Raw genomic sequence first — 18,881 nt, forward strand, 5'->3', positions numbered from 1 at the left:
GGCCTCCTAAAAGGATCTACTAAATTCATCAAGTTGCTCCAAAGAGTCAAAACGTCCGGTTATTAATGGAATTCCTTGTCGGCTCTCTGTGAAATATTCGTTTGGTCGAGGGCTTCCAAACACATCGTAAGCTAAACCCGTGCTGACGAATAACCAACCCGCAATGAATAGGGAGGGTATAGTAATACTATGAATAACCCAGTATCGAATACTTGTAATAATATCAGCAAAAGAACGTTCTCCTGTGCTTCCAGACATACTGAGCTCCACATATTCTTGTACAGTCAAAGGCAAATCCATAAAAGATGAAATCAGTAAATGGAAATTTACTTTTTACTCTACGTAAAAACGTAAAAAACCTGTAGGATTACCAATAGAGTACCAAAGGTGTCTTTAGAGTATACCGAATCAGTATAGCTATCCTTCTTCGGACACAGCAAGGCAATTTTAATTAATATTGAACTGAAGTACACGTGACTTTATTTTTTTTTTTGTCGACGTGGAACTAGGCACCATTTTGTTTTTTCTATAGAAAATTTTTTCAAATAGAACTAGTATACAGTTTCTCTCTATCATTCTATTGGCTTCAGACTCGAAACTGAAGGTCGAGGAAAGGGGAAATCGGACAAGTTGGTTTCGATCTAATAATTCGTGAAAAATTCCAGAAAAAGAAGCGGTTATAGATATAGAAATAGAAGAGGTTTGGGGAATTCCGTACTTTACTATTTTTAGGGATTGTTTAATTGTTCAAAAAAAATATTCATTAATTGATTTCAATTAATGCATTTTTGTAATACATCCATTGTTGCATTAAATCCAAAGGTTTTTATTGACCTAACTGCAAGAATGCGGGTTTCTATTTATAACTAAATAATATTAAACGTGGAACCTATAAAGGCAAAGATAGTAGCAAGTCTTAGTCTTAGAATCGAGTTGGACAAAATAAATATATTTATTTTTCATTTTATTATATTTTATAGCGATTCAAATAAATAACATTTTTGAAGAAAATTTCATAGTTATTATTTGTTTAATATTCGATTAGTTTACTCAAGGGTTTCCCCAAAAATCCGTTGATTCAAAATGACGAGATGTGTAAATGTCACAGATAATGAGTCATTTCTTTTTTTTTTCTACGGCCCTTACTTTTTTTTTGTTAGTGGCATTTATAATGTAAAAAAGAAAATGTAATAGTTGATGAATCAAAAACTTTCAATTGAACTTATTCTTTGATCCTTTGAATTGCTTTTTTTCTTATTCGCTTTCCAAATGGAAACTTAGGTAAGTACTTTAGAAACATATATGTATAAAAAGAACATCTTTTTTTTAGCCCCTTCATGTCTACTCTAACTAGTTATTTCGGTTTTTTACTAGCGGCGTTAACTATAACCTCTGCTTTATTTATAGGTCTAAGCAAGATACGACTTATTTGAAATGAATTGAATAAACAACTCAAGAAATCTTTCTGTACTGTAGGATTCCGTCTATTTTAGAGTTCTTTACTGCGACATTTTGGTTATTGAGATTCGTGGGGAATTCAGATTCATATTTAGGGATAGATATTACCTTTCTTTTTTTTTTTCAAACGAATTGAAATGATTGAAGTTTTTCTATTTGGAATCGTCTTAGGTCTAATTCCTATTACTTTGGCTGGATTATTTGTGACCGCATATTTACAATACAGACGCGGTGATCAGTTGGATCTTTGATTAATTAACAAATCTTTTTTTGATTGACCTCCTCCTTTCTCAAATCAACAGGAGGTCAATTTTCGATTAGATTACTGTTCATTTAGTTTAGTCTAATTCTTTTCTATTTCTATAATTCAACTTGACTTAACAACAATGGAATCACGCTCTGTAGGATTTGAACCTACGACATCGGGTTTTGGAGACCCACGTTCTACCGAACTGAACTAAGAGCGCTTTCTTATCACAATAGATAAGAAAGATTGGAAAGAATGGTTTTTTATAACTCAAAACTATATCTACATCCTGTATGCATAGATTATCTACCATATAAGGTATCATAAAAAAAGAGAGATTCCGTATCTTCGATTTTAATCAAAATTTCAATAAATTCCTCCTTACTTCTCAGAGTAAAAGTAATTAGGTAGGGATGACAGGATTTGAACCCGTGACATTTTGTACCCAAAACAAACGCGCTACCAAGCTGCGCTACATCCCTTTCAATTCAATTCGTTTTTATAGTGTAATTGTAAAGAATCCTTGCCTTGTTTTCCACATTCTTTTTTTCCATAAAAAGAAAATACAGAATTTTTTTTGCTCGACTATTTCCTCTTCTTTTCGGCCTCTTCTCATACTAAGGTATAATAGAAAGTATTTGTATATTAAAACCTATCGTAAACTAAAAAAAATATGTTGTAGGAATGCTCAGTTCGGTAGATAAGGGACATGCTATTCTTTTTCTTAAAAAAATCTCGTTAAATTCTATTATTGGAAATTTTCATTTGACTTAGCTTAGGCATTTTGTGTACAAAGACAAGTATTCTTTAACTATCATATATACATCCGATCATAGATCCAATATGTATTACTTTATTTTTTCAATTAAAGAAATTCAAAAGGAGGATTTTCAATGCGAGATTTCAAAACATACCTTTCCGTGGCACCGGTCCTAAGTACTTTATGGTTTGGGTCTTTAGCCGGTATATTAATAGAAATCAATCGTTTTTTTCCAGATGCGTTGACATTCCCCTTTTTTTCATTCTAGTTATTAATACGGAAAGGGTTTAGCGAAGATTCGAGATAGAAGCAACTACCTGTGAATAATCCCTACCCTTTTTTATTTATTCTAAAAAAGAGGGTTAGTTTAGTAAAGAAGAAAAGTGGATTCAACCTTCCAAAAACTTAGGTTCAGGTTAAGTTAAGAGTTTTCTACACGATATTTAAATGAAATACTATGATTAGAGAGATATCTAGTTAGAAACCCTTTTGAATTTGATTACGCAGTAGTTCTTTACTTAACTATTATTACTCTATTGATTTCCACAAAATCTTTCGAATTGCGAATTGTATTTCTAGTTAGCAACTTCTATTTTAGCAACTTTTCTATTTTTCTTGAAGAAGGGAAAAAATGGAAAAGTTGCTTGAATTAAATACCAAAAGGGGGTTCATGGCTAAGGGTAAAGATGTCCGAGTAAAGGTTATTTTGGAATGTACTAGTTGTGTTCGAAAGAGTGTTAATAAGGGATCAAGGGGCGTTTCCAGATATATTACCCAAAAGAATCGCCACAATACGCCTAGTCGGTTGGAATTGCGAAAATTCTGTCCCTATTGTTCCAAACATACAATTCATGGAGAGATAAAGAAATAGATCAAACTGAACGTCTGTTTATTATCCCTTCAAGTAAGGAGACAAAACAATTTTCATTTTTCATTATATAAGAAATATATATATTATTTACTCTTTTTTTTACTAGAAAATATATTTTCATATTCAATATTTCATAATTATTATATATAATATATAAAATAATTATGAAATAAACAAAGAAAATCCTATTTTGGCTGGACCTAAAAAAAAATTCGAATTAAGAAATAGGATTTTTGGTATAAGTAATAAACTAAACAAACTATGGATAAATCTAAGCGACCCCTTATTAAATCCAAGCGATCTTTTCGTAGGCGTTTGCCCCCGATTCAATCGGGGGATCGAATTGATTATAGAAACATGAGTTTAATTAGTCGATTTATTAGTGAACAAGGAAAAATTTTATCTAGGCGGGTGAATAGATTGACCTTGAAACAACAACGATTAATTACTAGTGCTATAAAACAAGCTCGTATTTTATCTTTGTTACCTTTTCTTAATAATGAAAAACAGTTTGAAAGAACCGAGTCGACTACTAGAACTGCGAGTTTTAGAACCAAAAATAAATAAAAAATAGACTTATTCCTTATTTAATTGATAATGGAATTGAATCAAAATTTGAATCTGAACTCAAGCACAAATTGGGGTTTTATTCTAAAAAAATCGGATAATCTAGAAAAATCGAAATTTGATTGTCACGTCGTAAGATAATATAAAAATTGGGAATTTTTTTTGAATGGATTTGTTGATTTTTATTTATTTATCGTACTTTATCAGACTAATTCCTACTTTAATACTCCCGGAGAATAAACTCCGGGGAACTTCATTTAAATCATTTCGAGGTATTTTTTGCAATTTTCTTTTTTTATGATCTCATTGTAAATAATAGAAATACAATTTGGATTGAATATAGCTATTTGTGCAAGTATTTTACGATTAAGAAGCAACTGTCTGTTGTACAGATCATGTATAAATTTACTATAATTATAGTATACCCCCCTTTCGCGAATTGCTGCATTTATCCGAGTGATCCACAAACGGCGAAAATCTCTCTTTTGTCTATCTCTATCCCGATGAGACGAAACCAAAGCTCTTATTTTCTGTTGAGCAATAGTTCGAGTAAGTCTTGAATGAGCCCCTCGAAAGCTTGATCCAAAAAGACGAATTTTGTTTCTGCGTCTTCGAGCTATATATCCTCGTTTAACTCTAGTCATTGAATAAATGTAACTTTGATGAATAACTTATTAATTTTCTTTCTTTGAGTTATTCTTTTTTCTCCTGGTCTATCAATAACAAAACGGATTTTTCCAATGTATAAAATAAAAATTCCAATGGCTTTTGCTACTATAACCTTCCCAACCACTATTTTTTTCTTTTTTTTTTTGACATTTCACCTTAAAACAAGACAAAAAAAAGAAAAATTGTATTAATGTATCAAACAAAAGTAACTAAAAAAATGTAAATTCAAGTTAAATATAGATGATTAAAGAAATAGTGGGTTCCTTCGTTTCTATGGTTCCTTTTTAAACGGTGAGGTCCTTTCTATACACCGGAGCCCTTTACTTCTACTTCATTTCCAGAATCTTATTAATAACTTGTACAGTTCAAACATTTTGGCTCTACCCATGAATTATCCAGTAATAGGTCTTTCACAATGAGATCCACCTATACAGTAACGGTATTTAATTTTGAAAGTTAGCTGGATAGCTGACCCTGTTAGTCCGTTCTTCTAAAAATGGGAGCAGGAATTTTTTGCTCTTAAAAAAGGATTCCCCGCTAAATGGATAACGTTCGCTACCAATGGGAAATTTTAATTGTCGTATCTTAAATCCGATTTAGACTGACAGAAACCATAAATTTCATACTCAATAGATGAATAGATCTTTTTCATTTTATTCGTTTTAGATAGTGACAGGAGTTTTATACTATTCCATTCACCAGTACTGATCATTGATACTGGAAAAATTATTTCTTTTGTTTTTGTTCCAGCTCATAATCGGAACGAGTCACACATACACCCTAGTACATGTTCCTCGGCGCTGAGGGCATCCCCGAAGCGCGGGGGATTTCGTTACATTTCTGATTGGCTGTCTTGTGTTTCTAATAAGTTGTTTAATAGTTGGCATGCTGAATCGTATACATAATGGGCTGGTTTAGATCAATCCTAACCGAAAGTATTTCTAGTTAATAGAATATTAAACCCAGAATATGGTAAACCCAGTAACAAGATAAAATTTAAAATGTTTCGCTTTTTTTATTCATTTTATTCGACCGCGACAAGATCAATAATTCCATGGGCTTGGGCTTCTGTTGCTGACATAAAAACATCCCTTTCCATATCTTCGGATATAATCCATAAGGGTTTCCCCGTTCTTTGTCCATAAACCCTTGTGAGGGTTTCGCGCAATTTCAAAAGTTCTTCCGCTTCCAGGAGAAATTCTCCCGTTTGGGCCTCATAAAAAGAGCTCGCGGGTTGATGAATCATTACCCTGATGATATACCCTAAAAAGAATTCTTCTATCTCGCACAACACAATGAGGCGAAGAGAAAAAAAAATACGGAATAACACGAAAAATATAGAATTGAACAACCGTACGTGCATCTTTTTCACATTGCATACGGCTCTACAATGGAATTTACTTTTTTTTATTTTCTGTTGAAAAAGGAGAAAATATCGAATCGATCAGATCCAGATCAGTAAATTATCCAATTACCACCCTTCTTTTCGTAGGAGTTCAAAAATACTATGATGGCTCCGTTGCTTGATATTTATTTCGTTTGTAGTTCAGCAATCCCAAAGTTTCTTTTTGATCCGAAAAAAAAGGAAGAAATTTTTTGTACTCTTTCAAACATAAATAGAGTTTTTTTCATAAAAAAAGTTTGTGACGCTACAACGGACTCCTGATATAAAAAAATCAGGAATACTCTTCATCTCATACTACTCTTTCGATACCCAATCGAATGTTTTGAAAAGAAAATAGAAAAAAATTTTCTCATATCGAATTCAAAGTGCCATGCTATTATTACTTAATATATTTCATACAGTGAAGGCATAGTCTTTTTTTCTCAAATAAAAAACCCATTGGCGCCAAGCGTGAGGGAATGCTAAACGTTTGGTAATTTCTCCTCCGACCAGGATAAAGGATCCCATTGAAGCAGCTAACCCCATGCATATTGTATGTACATCTGGTCGAACAAATTGCATGGTATCATAAATAGCTACTCCGGGTATTACCCACCCACCAGGAGAATTTATAAACAAATACAAATCTTTGGTATCATCCTCGATACTGAGATATACCATAAGACCAATAAGTTGATTCGAGATCTCGCTATCAACTTCTTGACCTAAAAAAAGTAATCTTTCTCGATAAAGTCGGTTGATTAGGGTAAAATTATATCCCTTAGGAACCGTACAGGCACCTTTTGATGCATACGGTTCAAACAAAATTGTGAAAAAAATCAATGTGTAGATTCTATATCCTTTTTGATTTTTCATCGAGGTTTTGCCAACTTAATAATGAATAATTAAGGGGCTCTTTTTCTATTTTTCAAGAAAGATTACTTTTTGCTCCTTTCCCGAAATTACCTAATTGCCGGTATAATAATAGAAAAAGATTTCTATAATTAAAATACAATTTACTAAAATTATCGAACTTACTTTTCATTGATGTATCATATCATCGAGATCCAATTCAAACCACGATGTCATTTTCTTGTTCTTGAATGGGTCTCTTTCATTTTTTTAGGTTTATGCTCTACTCCGGGTAAAGATCTGTCCGATTTTGATTTGCACATATAGGGCAAATGTTTCCAATACCACTTGTTTGTTTTTTTTATTTCATATCTTTTCTTGCATCAATTTCAATATTCAATCATTACTTTATTCGATTGCTTGAGATCACTCTTTTTCGAGTTTCAATTTCAAATTGAAACGATTAAGAGTTAAAGTAAATAAACTATATAGCAGTAATCTTCAATATATTTCCAATTGGGATTGGGTTTTTATAAACGGAGCCTGGATACTTGATTTTATTGGTCCACCCGAGCCAACCATAAATTTTATTAATTGATAATATTAATTTGAATCCTCCGAAAACTAAAAATAGATCTAATTCCATTTCACGCTCCAAATTTTGGATGATTCAATCAATCTTTCTTGGGTGAAAGGGAGGATATCTCAATCGGGAGAGAGAACGGGGAAATCCCATATGACCCAAGATATCTGACAAGCCGCACTATACGTCAACCCAAGCTGCATCTTCCTCTCCAGGACTTCGAAAGGGAACTTTTGGAACACCAATAGGCATTAAATGAAAGAAAAAAATTAAGTACTCTATTTCACTTTAATGTGGAAACGTAATAATTTAGGGTTATTGTCTTTATAATATCAATCTTTATTAGATTTTCTGCATAGACTAGAAAGGTTTAGTTTAAGAAGACGGAATAAATAAAGGAAAATTCTTACCAATATAGCCTTCCAATACTAAAGAAGTATGAAAGCATTTACTCATGGACGGTGGTATCAACTCCCCATTGCGTATTGCTACTTATCGGGTATAGAATAGATTTGTTTCTCTTTGTTCCTACAAACTTAATTGTTCCATTATTACAAACAGAATAGAACAAACATTAACCCTTGTTCCGAGATAATCTATTGAACAAAAGGGATCCATTGCATAGTCATAGTCTTTTCCAATGCAATAAAGTTACATAGTGTCATTTTTGATAAAGGGGTATTTCTATGGGTTTGCCTTGGTATCGTGTTCATACCGTCGTATTGAATGATCCCGGTCGGTTGATTTCTGTTCATATCATGCATACAGCTCTGGTTGCTGGTTGGGCCGGTTCGATGGCTCTATATGAATTAGCAGTTTTTGATCCCTCTGACCCCGTTCTTGATCCAATGTGGAGACAGGGTATGTTCGTTATACCTTTCATGACTCGTTTAGGAATAACCAATTCGTGGGGCGGTTGGAGTATTACAGGGGGGACTATAACGGACCCTGGCATTTGGAGTTACGAAGGTGTGGCCGGAGCGCATATTATGTTTTCTGGCTTATGCTTTTTAGCAGCTATTTGGCATTGGGTGTATTGGGATCTAGAAATATTTTCTGATGAACGTACAGGAAAACCTTCTTTGGATTTGCCTAAGATTTTTGGAATTCATTTATTTCTTTCCGGGGTCGCTTGTTTTGGTTTTGGTGCATTTCATGTAACAGGCTTGTACGGGCCCGGAATATGGGTATCGGATCCTTATGGACTAACTGGAAAAGTACAACCTGTAAGTCCCGCATGGGGCGTGGAAGGTTTTGACCCTTTTGTTCCAGGAGGAATAGCCTCTCATCATATTGCAGCAGGCACATTAGGGATATTAGCCGGCCTATTCCATCTTAGCGTCCGTCCGCCTCAACGCCTATACAAAGGATTACGTATGGGCAATATTGAAACCGTTCTTTCTAGTAGTATCGCTGCTGTCTTTTTTGCGGCTTTTGTTGTTGCAGGAACTATGTGGTATGGTTCAGCAACTACCCCGATCGAATTATTTGGACCCACTCGTTATCAATGGGATCAGGGATACTTTCAGCAAGAAATATACCGACGGATAAGTGCTGGGCTAGCCGAAAATCAAAGTTTATCAGAAGCTTGGTCGAAAATTCCCGAGAAATTGGCTTTTTATGATTACATTGGCAATAATCCAGCGAAAGGAGGATTATTTAGAGCGGGATCAATGGACAACGGCGATGGAATAGCCGTTGGATGGTTAGGACACCCCGTTTTTCGAGATAAAGACGGACGCGAACTCTTTGTACGACGTATGCCTACTTTTTTTGAAACCTTTCCGGTCGTTTTAATAGACGGGGACGGAATTGTTAGAGCTGATGTTCCTTTTAGAAGAGCAGAATCTAAGTATAGCGTTGAACAAGTAGGTGTAACTGTTGAGTTTTACGGCGGCGAACTAAACGGAGTCAGTTATAGCGATCCTGCTACTGTGAAAAAATATGCTAGGCGTGCTCAATTGGGTGAAATTTTCGAATTAGACCGTGCTACTTTGAAATCAGATGGTGTTTTTCGCAGTAGTCCAAGAGGTTGGTTTACTTTTGGCCATGCTTCCTTTGCCCTACTCTTTTTCTTCGGACACATTTGGCACGGGTCTAGAACCTTATTCAGAGATGTTTTTGCTGGGATTGACCCCGATTTGGATGTTCAAGTAGAATTTGGCGCATTCCAAAAAATTGGAGACCCAACTACAAGAAGACAAGGAGTTTAATACAACATTGCTTTTTTGCTTCTATTTTTTTTGATTTGACAGAGGATACTAGAGCAATCTTGATTTGAATTACCACCGTTTTGTTATCATTATTGGGAAAATAATCTCAAGTAAACAGGTATGGAAGCTATAATTGTAAACCACAATCGAATCTATGGAAGCATTGGTTTATACATTTCTATTAGTCTCTACTCTAGGGATAATTTTTTTCTCTATTTTTTTTCGGGAACCTCCTAAAATTTCAACTAAAAAATGAAATGATTTTTCATCATTTCAATTGAAGTAATGAGCCTTCCAATATTGGAAGGCTCATTACTTCGACTAATCTCCGTGTTCCTCGAAAGGATCTCTTAGTTGTTGAGAGGGTTGCCCAAAAGCGGTATATAAGGCATACCCGGTAAAACTTACAAGTAAACCAGATATAAAGATGGCGACTAGGGTTGCTGTTTCCATTATTATATAATTTTAAGACCACAATGGATCTATGATAAAATCATTTATTTACAACGGAATGGTATACAAAGTCAACAGATCTCAATGAATATAATCGAATTTATGGCTACACAAACCGTTGAGAGTAGTTCTAGATCTCGTCCAAAACCTACTACCGTAGGGGTTCTTTTGAAACCCTTGAATTCGGAATATGGTAAAGTAGCTCCTGGGTGGGGAACTACTCCTTTGATGGGAGTTGCGATGGCTTTATTTGCAGTATTCCTTTCTATTATTTTGGAAATTTATAATTCTTCCGTTTTACTGGATGGAATTTCAATGAATTAAATCCACAAAAACAAAAAAATGAAAGACAAAAGAACCGGAAAGTTCTAGCCTTTCAATACAAACAATACAAAGTGCGTTTTTAAGACTCCGATTTTTATCCCCTTTTGGTAGTTCGATCGCGGAATTTCTTTCTGTATTTCCGGAATATGAGTGTGTGACTTGTTAGAATGGATCCTATTGATAATACAGAAAATGAGTCTGTCATCTTATCCTGATAGAGATGGTTATACCTCGTTGGATATTTTTTTTGGTATCTGAAACACGGAATAGCTAAAATAGATCAAACAATATTTGAACTATGATTCATATTTAATATTCAGACCTCGAGATCGGATTCAGAAAAATTTGCTTTTCAAAGAAAGAATAAGAAGGTATAAATCGAAATCTTTTTTCGTTCAAACTCCTTTTGATGCCTTTTTTGTTTAACCAACAGACAAATTTTTTTGTATTATTAGTTATAATAATAAAATAATACCTATCCTATTGATTTAATAAGTGATGATCCAATGGTTCTTACTCAAGGAATCTTTGTGCTTAGCTTTAGGGTTTTATTGAATCATCGTGGTTCTAGTATGAATCTGGGGTTCAATCGATTCATAGGGTCTTAACAAGAGAAATTCCTATCAATGATAAAAAAGCAAAAAAGTCGCATTATATACAAATACAAAAATAACAAATGAAAGAAAAAAGGAAAAGAGAATATTCAAGAGGCCTGTAGTAACAATCAAGAGAAAGACGAATGCGCCGACTTGATATTTTGGCATTATGAACACAAAGAAGAACTTTTGGATTTTTATCCCTTCCTATCTTCCGAAAAAAGAAAACAGGGGATTACGAAGTTTGCAACTTTCTATTCTAATTTAATCAGTATTTGGGTGTGTCTGCTTGAGCTGTACGAGATGAAAGTCTCATATACAGTTCTTAGGGGGGTTTAACAGTTTACCTATCTCAATAAAGTCTATGATTGGTTCGAAGAACGTCTCGAGATTCAGGCGATTGCGGATGATATAACCAGTAAATATGTTCCTCCTCATGTAAACATTTTTTATTGTCTAGGAGGAATTACACTTACTTGTTTTTTAGTACAAGTAGCTACCGGGTTTGCGATGACTTTTTACTATCGTCCAACCGTTACTGAGGCTTTTGCTTCTGTTCAATATATAATGACTGAAGCCAACTTTGGTTGGTTAATACGATCCGTTCATCGGTGGTCGGCAAGTATGATGGTTCTAATGATGATCCTGCATGTCTTTCGTGTGTATCTCACCGGTGGGTTTAAAAAACCACGCGAATTGACTTGGGTTACGGGTGTGGTTCTGGGTGTATTGACCGCCTCTTTTGGCGTAACTGGTTATTCCTTACCTCGGGACCAAATTGGTTATTGGGCAGTCAAAATTGTAACGGGCGTACCGGATGCTATTCCTGTAATAGGATCACCTTTGGTAGAGTTATTACGTGGAAGTGCTAGTGTGGGACAATCCACTTTGACTCGGTTTTATAGTTTACACACTTTTGTATTGCCTCTTCTTACTTCCGTATTTATGTTAATGCACTTTCTAATGATACGTAAACAAGGTATTTCTGGGCCCTTATAGAATAGAAAAAGTATATCATAGATATTTGTAATCAATCATTTATTACTTGAGGGAAGAACAATAGTATTTCATTGCTACATGTATGGATTATTGAAAATAATAATCTATGTATTTGGACATTTTCCTTCAACTTCATAATTTTTTATTTAGTTAAATTTTATGTTTAGTTATTTAACATAACTAGTTGAGGGTAATTCTACGAAATGAAAATGGATTATGGGAGTGTCTGACTTGAACTATTGATTAGGCCGTGCAGGTATATGTCCGTTTCTGTCACATTAAAATTCATACTCAAATGTGTCTTTTGTCCAACCGCCATATAAGTAAGTCCTATAAAGAGGATAGGTTGGTTCGTTTCAAGAGAATCTATTCTATGATCAACCCTGAATCATGTGATGAATGAACGGGCTCCGTAAGATCCAGTCGAGTGTGTGATTTTGCATAATATAATCTAGATTATATTATTATTTTATTAATAGTTTGAATAGTATTGAAATGCATTCATTTCCTTTGCATTGACTTGATCTATGATACTATCGGAGTGAAACCAGGGATCTAAAGAACAATAGAGACTAGGCTATATTAGTAACAAGTAAACCCTTTATTTGTAATATAAATATATAATTTTCTATTTTATAGAAAGTCAAAATATCCAAAATACTTGGAGATAAACACCAATTACAAGGTATGAGACGACCCAAAAAGCATTTGAGCATGATCAACTTTGTAAGCCTACTTGGGTGTTGAGCATTTATTTGTAAGAGCAGAATTTCTTTCCATGTATAATTACAACTTCGGAAAGTAGGATTTAATAAATAGGTTCTTACAGGGAACCTTTTAGATGGATAAGATCCATATTCTGGATCCATTTGGTTCTTTTGATTCTTGCTCGAGCCGGATGATGAAAAATTCTCATGTCCGGTTCTTTCGGGGGATGAATCGAATCTCTAAGAAAAGAATTCACCTATCCTAATAACAAAAAAACCTGACTTGAATGATCCTGTATTAAGGGCTAAATTAGCGAAAGGCATGGGGCATAATTATTACGGGGAGCCCGCATGGCCTAATGATCTTTTATATATTTTTCCTGTAGTAATTTTAGGTACTATTGCGTGTAACGTAGGCTTGGCAGTTTTAGAACCATCAATGATTGGTGAGCCGGCGGATCCATTTGCAACTCCTTTGGAAATATTACCTGAATGGTATTTTTTTCCTGTATTTCAAATACTTCGTACAGTGCCAAATAAGTTATTAGGCGTTCTTTTAATGGTTTCAGTACCCGCGGGATTATTAACCGTTCCTTTTTTAGAAAATGTTAATAAATTCCAAAATCCATTTCGGCGTCCAGTAGCTACAACTGTCTTTTTGGTTGGTACCATAGTAGCCCTTTGGCTGGGTATTGGAGCAACATTACCTATTGATAAATCCTTAACTTTAGGTCTTTTTTAAATTGATTCAATTCTGAAATAACACGACGTGTGTATCTAGGGAATAGTCGCTTCGAAGTGAATTTTCCCTAGATACACCTATTCAAGTCATTTTTTTTTCATATTTTTTTTTTAATCAATTACGAAATGCTTTTCTAGAGTGCCAAATATTTGTTTTACGTCTTCTATACGAAAATGCTCTATTTTAATAAGATCTTCTTGGCTGTTATTCAATAGGTCCGATAATGTGTGTATATTGGATTTTTTGAGGCAATTGTAGATCCTAGGTGGCAATTCTAATTGGTCAATAAAAGTAAATTTCAATGCTATTTTTTTTTTGTTTTTCCGTATTTCAGTCAATCTATTGTGAAAGGTAAAAAAGGGGAAAGAAACTTTGGGCTGATTGTCCTCTAAATCTAAGTTTTCTTCTTCTGCATGTAAAAAAGGAATCAATAAATCAATTAAATTCCGGGAGGCTTCATAAAGTGCTTCTTTTGGAGTTAAACTGCCATTTGTCCATATTTCGAGAAAAAGTATTTCTTGTTTTTCATTCCCATTTCCATAAGAATGAATACTATGATTCACGTTTCGAACAGGCATGAATAGAGCATCTATCGGATAACTTCCGTCTTGAAAGTTATGTGGTGCTTTTATATGATATCCGCGATTTCTCTCAAGTTGTAATCCAATACACAAGTCAATTGGTTCCGTCAAGCGAGCTATATGCTGTGTATTATCAACTATTTCTACATAAGGCGGCAAGATGATGTCTTGTGCAGTTACACATCTGGGGCCCTTAACACAAATAGACGCCTCACAAGTTCCATATAGATTACTTCTCAATACTATTTCTTTCAAATTCATGAAAATTTCATGTACTGATTCTTGAATACCCAATATGGCAGAGTATTCGTGTGGTATTTTTTCAGATTTTGCACGTGTGATACATGTTCCTTCTATTTCGCCAAGCAATGCTCTTCGCATCGCAATGCCTATTGTATCAGCTTGACCTTTCATAAGTGGAGAGAGAATAAAGCGACCATAATAAAGACATTTACTATCTGTTCTTGATTCAACACACTTCCACTGAAGTGTCCGAGTAGATACTCTTATTTTCTCTCGAACCATAGTAATATTTTACAAAATTGATCATATCTTTGAATCATTTATTTCTCTTGAAATATCTTCAATTGTGATTTCTACACACGTCTTTTTTTAGGAGGCCTACAGCCGTTATGGGGCATAGGGGTTACGTCTCGTACGAAACTTAACAGTATACCGCTTCTACGAATAGCCCGTAATGCTGCATCTCTTCCGAGACCAGGACCCTTTATCATGACTTCGGCTCGTTGCATACCTTGCTCTAACACCGTACGAATAGCATTTCCTACTGCAGTTTGAGCCGCAAACGGTGTCCCTCTTTTTGTACCCCTGAATCCACAAGTACCGGAAGAAGACCAAGAAACTACTCGACCCCGTACATCTGTAACAGTCACAATGGTATTATTGAAACTTGCTTGAACATGAATAATTCCCTTTGGTATTTTACGTGCACTTTTACGCGAATTAATACGTCCATTTCTACGTGAACCAATTTTTGGTATAGGTTTTGCCATATTTTTTCATCTCATAAAAATAAGTCAACGATATATGGATATATCCATTTCATGTCAAAACAAATCTTTCCGTTTTTTATATCAATCAAATCTTTTAGCAATTCTTTCTAGATAGTTCCTTTTAGTTTTTAGTATAGTAGTTATCCTTGTCGTTGTTTGTGTTTTGGGTTAGAACAAATTACTATAATTCGTCCCCGTCTGCGGATCAGCCGGCATTTTTCACAAATTTGACGAACAGAAGCTCTTATTTTCATATTTTTTATTCCGTTGTTTTTATTTTGAATCTAATTCTTGGAAGAAAATAGGTTTTTGAATATTTTGAATCTCGAATTGTATTCTTATAGAAAGGAGTGTTGAAGTTGAAAAACTATCTAATCGTTCGAATCCTTGTTGCGGAGTCTATAAATTATACGACCTTTAGTTGAATCATAACGGCTTATTTCAATTTTAACTCTATCTCCTGGTAGGATTCGTATAGAACTACGTCGTATCCTTCCTGAAACATAACCGAGAATAAGATCTTCATTATCTAAACGAACCCAGAACATACCATTAGGAAGTGATTCGGTAATCAAACCTTCATGAATCCATTTTTGTTCCTTCATTCCAGACAAAACCCCCTTAAAGTATCAACTAATAGAGGAATGATATTAGACAAGCTGTCTTTTCTCTTTTTTTGTTCACAAATCGAAAATTTTGGATCCAATTCAGATAGTATAGGGATTACCATATATAACATAAAATTTCTCCGCCAATTCGTTCTAGTCGAGCCTCTCGATCCGTCATTATACCTCTAGAGGTAGAAAGAATTGCAATCCCCATTCCACCTAAAATTCTAGGAATTCGTTGATAGTTCGAATAAATTCGTAGACCAGGTCGACTGATCCTTTTTAAATGGAAAGTATTTTTATAAGGCGTTTTCTTATTTCGTCTATGTCGCAGAGTTAAAACCAAAAAGTAGTTGTTTCTTTCTTGATGTTTTCTCGCATTTTCGATAAAGCCTTCTCGTAAAAGTATTTTAACAATGTTTTCGGTGATTCCAGTAGATACTATTCGAACCGTTCCTTTTCTATTCATGTCTGCATTTCGTATCGAGGTTATTATATCAGCAATAGTGTCCCTACTCATGATGAACTAAAATAAGTGGTTCCCCAAAAATTTGATATAATCAACATGCCTTTTTTTTAGTTTAGTATTCAATTTTTAATTATAAAAAACTTCAAAATGAAAGATATATACGTGATACACAATCTCCTATTGTTTTTCAGTCAAATACCCTACTTCTCATCTTATAATACCTCAGGAGCTAATGAAACTATTTTAGTAAAGTTTTGTCTCAATTCCCTGGCAATTGCACCAAAAATTCGAGTTCCTTTTGGATTTCCTTCTTGATCAATGATAACTGCGGCATTGTCATCATATCGTATTATCATACCGTTGGCGCGTTTGAGTTCTTTACAGGTACGTACAATTACAGCTCTGATCACTTCTGATCTTTCTAAGGGCGTGTTGGGTATTGCTTCTTTAATCACAGCAACAATAACGTCACCAATACGAGCATATCGGCGGTTGCTAGCTCCTATGATTCGAATACACATCAATTCTCGAGCCCCGCTGTTGTCTGCTACATTCAAATGGGTCTGAGGTTGAATCATTTTTTGTTTTTATCTGTTCTTTCAATGTAAAAATAAATGAAAAAGAAATATTGTTTGTCCAAAAAAAACTTCTATTTGTTTTTATCCAAAAGATCCATTTCCTTTAGGTCCACATTCTTATCCTGAAATAATGAATTGAGTTCGTATAGGCATTTTCGATGCCGCTATTGCGATAGCCCGGCGGGCTATATTTTCGGCTACTCCGCTTATTTCATAAAGTATTCGACCTGGTTTGACAACAGCTACCCAATATTCGGGCGATCCTTTACCGGAACCCATACGGGTTTCCGCGGGTCTTACTGTAACAGGTTTGTCGGGAAATATGCGTACCCATATTTTTCCACCGCGACGTGCATTTCGTGTCATTGCTCGCCGCCCTGCTTCTATTTGTCTAGACGTGATCCAAGCGGGTTCAAGTGCCTGAAGAGCATATCTTCCGAAACAAATACGATTCCCCCGACAAGATATTCCCTTCATTCTTCCTCTATGTTGTTTACGGAATTTAGTTCTTTTGGGGTTATAGTTGATGGTTTTTTTGGAATTCCATCTCTACTACAGAACCGGACGTGAGAGTTTCTTCTCATCCAGCTCCTCGCGAATGAAAAAATAAAAATTTCATTTTAAATGAATATTTTATTTTTATATAATTAATATATACATGTAATAATACGCTGAATAAATACAATGAATAAATTCTTTTGGATTCACCTAGTTTACTAGATATTTTTATTTGGGTATATAAATAAATAGTCAATTTAAATTTCTTTAAATCTCTATTTTATTCCTTTTTTTGTATATTTTTGTTTTTTTTCTATAATATTTCATTCTTTTTCATTTTAGTTTTATAAATTTATATTAAATTGGATTGCTCAAATATGAGGAATTCAATGAAAATAAAAAAGAAAAGGGGAATTTTCGCGGGCGAATATTTACTCGTTCAATATCTATTTTAGCTGTAAAGTTAGTTTATCATTTTTTATAATATGAATAGGTTTTTGGTTCGTTCCGCCATCCTTACCAATGAATCGTTAGGATTCATTTTTAATTGAATCTTACGGATTCACGGATTCCGTCGTTCCCATCGCTTCTTGATTAATGATTAGGTCTATAAATTTTACAACGGAGCTCGTAATGAAATTTGTTCTTGAGACAACCCTCTTAGTCGTGATTGGTTCGAAGCTCTTATTTTTTTCTATGAAACAGATTTCTATCATATAATTTTGCGTCAATCTGTATTGATGCTTTATTACATTTTTTTTTATGAGATGTTTCAAAGACCTTACATAGTGGAATCATATATCGTTTCTATTGGATTCTTTTTTTTTTTCTTTCTCTCATCTTTCCTTTTATCCGTATCCTTTTTTTCTTTTTTGTATTTTTATTTTGTTTGACAATAAATCTAATGAATTGTTTATGCCAAAAAAATGCAGTTCCTACAATGCTAGGGCTAAAATAACATATCTTGACTGCTTCCTTGGATCCAAATAATGTGATGCGATGAGTTGGTTATTAGTTGCTAGTTATGAGTTTCTATTTTGTATGATTTGTTTTTTTGGTTATTTAGTTTTAATTTTAACAAAAACCAACGAGTCACACACTAAGCATAGCAATTTTTTCAAAAGGTCAATCGAATTTTTATTAAACCTTATGGGATTAAAATGGGATTCAAAATGAGAATTTGTTCGATGGAAAAAGAAGCAAAAAGGTTGTTATTTTATGTTCTATCATTAAATTGATACCAAAAGACAAATTTAAGTAAAGGTTTATTATTCCTCGTCCATAAATATCCAAATTTTGATTCCCAATACTCCATAGATAGTTCGAACGGTATAAGCACAATAATCGATTTTCGCGCGAATGGTTTGTAGCGGAACCCTACCCTCTCTTATCCATTCGATACGTGCAATTTCTTTTCCATCGATACGGCCGGCAATTTGGATTTGAATTCCTTTTGTATCAGCTTGTTCGGTTAATTCGATAGCTTTTTTCATTGCTTTTCGAAATGATACTCTACTTTTTAGTTGTCCGGCTATAAATTCCGCAAGAATGTTAGGGTGCCCATAAGGTTTTGCAATTCTTGTAATAGCAATATTGAGTTTTCGGTTTACACAATTCAATTCTTTTTGTACATTTATTTTTAGGTCTTCTACTCCGTGTGGTCGATTTTCTATTAATAATTTTGGGAATCCCATATGGATTATCACTTG

The 18,881-nt window shown here is 34.2% G+C and overlaps 23 protein-coding genes and 2 non-coding genes across 26 annotated transcripts in view. All coding sequences in view use genetic code 11, as the record gives it.

The window, feature by feature from the left end:
• Positions 1-6: 6 nt before the first annotated feature.
• On the bottom strand, positions 7-258 carry psbE. Its single transcript has one exon. The coding sequence runs from the start codon at positions 256-258 to the stop codon at positions 7-9; it is 252 nt and encodes an 83-aa protein (YP_009380147.1).
• A 1,079-nt stretch (positions 259-1,337) lies between these two features.
• Positions 1,338-1,433, top strand: petL. Its single transcript has one exon. The coding sequence runs from the start codon at positions 1,338-1,340 to the stop codon at positions 1,431-1,433; it is 96 nt and encodes a 31-aa protein (YP_009380148.1).
• A 162-nt stretch (positions 1,434-1,595) lies between these two features.
• On the top strand, positions 1,596-1,709 carry petG. The gene has a single exon. It carries the CDS (start codon positions 1,596-1,598, stop codon positions 1,707-1,709), a length of 114 nt encoding a protein of 37 aa, YP_009380149.1.
• Positions 1,710-1,851: 142 nt separating this feature from the next.
• trnW-CCA lies at positions 1,852-1,925 on the bottom strand. Its single transcript has one exon. It is a non-coding gene; the product is annotated as a tRNA-Trp (tRNA).
• A 188-nt stretch (positions 1,926-2,113) lies between these two features.
• On the bottom strand, positions 2,114-2,187 carry trnP-UGG. Its single transcript has one exon. It is a non-coding gene; the product is annotated as a tRNA-Pro (tRNA).
• A 411-nt stretch (positions 2,188-2,598) lies between these two features.
• On the top strand, positions 2,599-2,733 carry psaJ. Its single transcript has one exon. It carries the CDS (start codon positions 2,599-2,601, stop codon positions 2,731-2,733), a length of 135 nt encoding a protein of 44 aa, YP_009380150.1.
• A 402-nt stretch (positions 2,734-3,135) lies between these two features.
• Positions 3,136-3,336, top strand: rpl33 (ribosomal protein L33). Its single transcript has one exon. The coding sequence runs from the start codon at positions 3,136-3,138 to the stop codon at positions 3,334-3,336; it is 201 nt and encodes a 66-aa protein (YP_009380151.1).
• A 261-nt stretch (positions 3,337-3,597) lies between these two features.
• rps18 (ribosomal protein S18) lies at positions 3,598-3,903 on the top strand. The gene has a single exon. The coding sequence runs from the start codon at positions 3,598-3,600 to the stop codon at positions 3,901-3,903; it is 306 nt and encodes a 101-aa protein (YP_009380152.1).
• Positions 3,904-4,160: 257 nt separating this feature from the next.
• Positions 4,161-4,547, bottom strand: rpl20 (ribosomal protein L20). The gene has a single exon. It carries the CDS (start codon positions 4,545-4,547, stop codon positions 4,161-4,163), a length of 387 nt encoding a protein of 128 aa, YP_009380153.1.
• Positions 4,548-5,345: 798 nt separating this feature from the next.
• Positions 5,346-5,459, bottom strand: rps12 (ribosomal protein S12; one part of a trans-spliced gene, as the record gives it; the record has 2 gene entries for this part). Coding sequences YP_009380154.1 and YP_009380109.1 both cover positions 5,346-5,459 — 114 coding nt within the window.
• Positions 5,460-5,596: 137 nt separating this feature from the next.
• clpP lies at positions 5,597-7,643 on the bottom strand. Its single transcript has 3 exons — positions 7,573-7,643; positions 6,425-6,716; positions 5,597-5,824 (listed from the first exon to the last, which is right to left on the bottom strand). The coding sequence occupies exons 1-3, from the start codon at positions 7,641-7,643 to the stop codon at positions 5,597-5,599; spliced, it is 591 nt and encodes a 196-aa protein (YP_009380155.1).
• Positions 7,644-8,077: 434 nt separating this feature from the next.
• psbB lies at positions 8,078-9,604 on the top strand. The gene has a single exon. The coding sequence runs from the start codon at positions 8,078-8,080 to the stop codon at positions 9,602-9,604; it is 1,527 nt and encodes a 508-aa protein (YP_009380156.1).
• Positions 9,605-9,758: 154 nt separating this feature from the next.
• On the top strand, positions 9,759-9,860 carry psbT. Its single transcript has one exon. It carries the CDS (start codon positions 9,759-9,761, stop codon positions 9,858-9,860), a length of 102 nt encoding a protein of 33 aa, YP_009380157.1.
• A 65-nt stretch (positions 9,861-9,925) lies between these two features.
• psbN lies at positions 9,926-10,057 on the bottom strand. The gene has a single exon. It carries the CDS (start codon positions 10,055-10,057, stop codon positions 9,926-9,928), a length of 132 nt encoding a protein of 43 aa, YP_009380158.1.
• Positions 10,058-10,159: 102 nt separating this feature from the next.
• Positions 10,160-10,381, top strand: psbH. The gene has a single exon. It carries the CDS (start codon positions 10,160-10,162, stop codon positions 10,379-10,381), a length of 222 nt encoding a protein of 73 aa, YP_009380159.1.
• A 146-nt stretch (positions 10,382-10,527) lies between these two features.
• petB lies at positions 10,528-11,976 on the top strand. The gene is made up of 2 exons: positions 10,528-10,533; positions 11,335-11,976. The coding sequence occupies exons 1-2, from the start codon at positions 10,528-10,530 to the stop codon at positions 11,974-11,976; spliced, it is 648 nt and encodes a 215-aa protein (YP_009380160.1).
• A 216-nt stretch (positions 11,977-12,192) lies between these two features.
• petD lies at positions 12,193-13,425 on the top strand. The gene is made up of 2 exons: positions 12,193-12,200; positions 12,951-13,425. The coding sequence occupies exons 1-2, from the start codon at positions 12,193-12,195 to the stop codon at positions 13,423-13,425; spliced, it is 483 nt and encodes a 160-aa protein (YP_009380161.1).
• Positions 13,426-13,535: 110 nt separating this feature from the next.
• Positions 13,536-14,531, bottom strand: rpoA. The gene has a single exon. It carries the CDS (start codon positions 14,529-14,531, stop codon positions 13,536-13,538), a length of 996 nt encoding a protein of 331 aa, YP_009380162.1.
• Positions 14,532-14,602: 71 nt separating this feature from the next.
• On the bottom strand, positions 14,603-15,019 carry rps11 (ribosomal protein S11). Its single transcript has one exon. It carries the CDS (start codon positions 15,017-15,019, stop codon positions 14,603-14,605), a length of 417 nt encoding a protein of 138 aa, YP_009380163.1.
• A 140-nt stretch (positions 15,020-15,159) lies between these two features.
• On the bottom strand, positions 15,160-15,273 carry rpl36 (ribosomal protein L36). The gene has a single exon. The coding sequence runs from the start codon at positions 15,271-15,273 to the stop codon at positions 15,160-15,162; it is 114 nt and encodes a 37-aa protein (YP_009380164.1).
• Positions 15,274-15,390: 117 nt separating this feature from the next.
• Positions 15,391-15,624, bottom strand: infA. Its single transcript has one exon. It carries the CDS (start codon positions 15,622-15,624, stop codon positions 15,391-15,393), a length of 234 nt encoding a protein of 77 aa, YP_009380165.1.
• A 118-nt stretch (positions 15,625-15,742) lies between these two features.
• rps8 (ribosomal protein S8) lies at positions 15,743-16,147 on the bottom strand. Its single transcript has one exon. It carries the CDS (start codon positions 16,145-16,147, stop codon positions 15,743-15,745), a length of 405 nt encoding a protein of 134 aa, YP_009380166.1.
• Positions 16,148-16,308: 161 nt separating this feature from the next.
• rpl14 (ribosomal protein L14) lies at positions 16,309-16,674 on the bottom strand. The gene has a single exon. It carries the CDS (start codon positions 16,672-16,674, stop codon positions 16,309-16,311), a length of 366 nt encoding a protein of 121 aa, YP_009380167.1.
• Positions 16,675-16,791: 117 nt separating this feature from the next.
• rpl16 (ribosomal protein L16) lies at positions 16,792-18,279 on the bottom strand. Its single transcript has 2 exons — positions 18,271-18,279; positions 16,792-17,190 (listed from the first exon to the last, which is right to left on the bottom strand). Exons 1-2 carry the CDS (start codon positions 18,277-18,279, stop codon positions 16,792-16,794), a joined length of 408 nt encoding a protein of 135 aa, YP_009380168.1.
• A 161-nt stretch (positions 18,280-18,440) lies between these two features.
• rps3 (ribosomal protein S3) overlaps positions 18,441-18,881 on the bottom strand; it is a 657-nt gene continuing 216 nt past the window's right edge. The window contains exon 1 of the mRNA in view: positions 18,441-18,881. This exon is cut by the window's right edge and continues 216 nt beyond it. Within this exon, the coding sequence (YP_009380169.1) occupies positions 18,441-18,881 (441 nt within the window).

Source organism: Chenopodium quinoa, chloroplast (assembly GCF_001683475.1).
Source record: "Chenopodium quinoa voucher IT123455 chloroplast, complete genome".
Taxonomy (NCBI): Eukaryota; Viridiplantae; Streptophyta; class Magnoliopsida; order Caryophyllales; family Amaranthaceae; genus Chenopodium; species Chenopodium quinoa.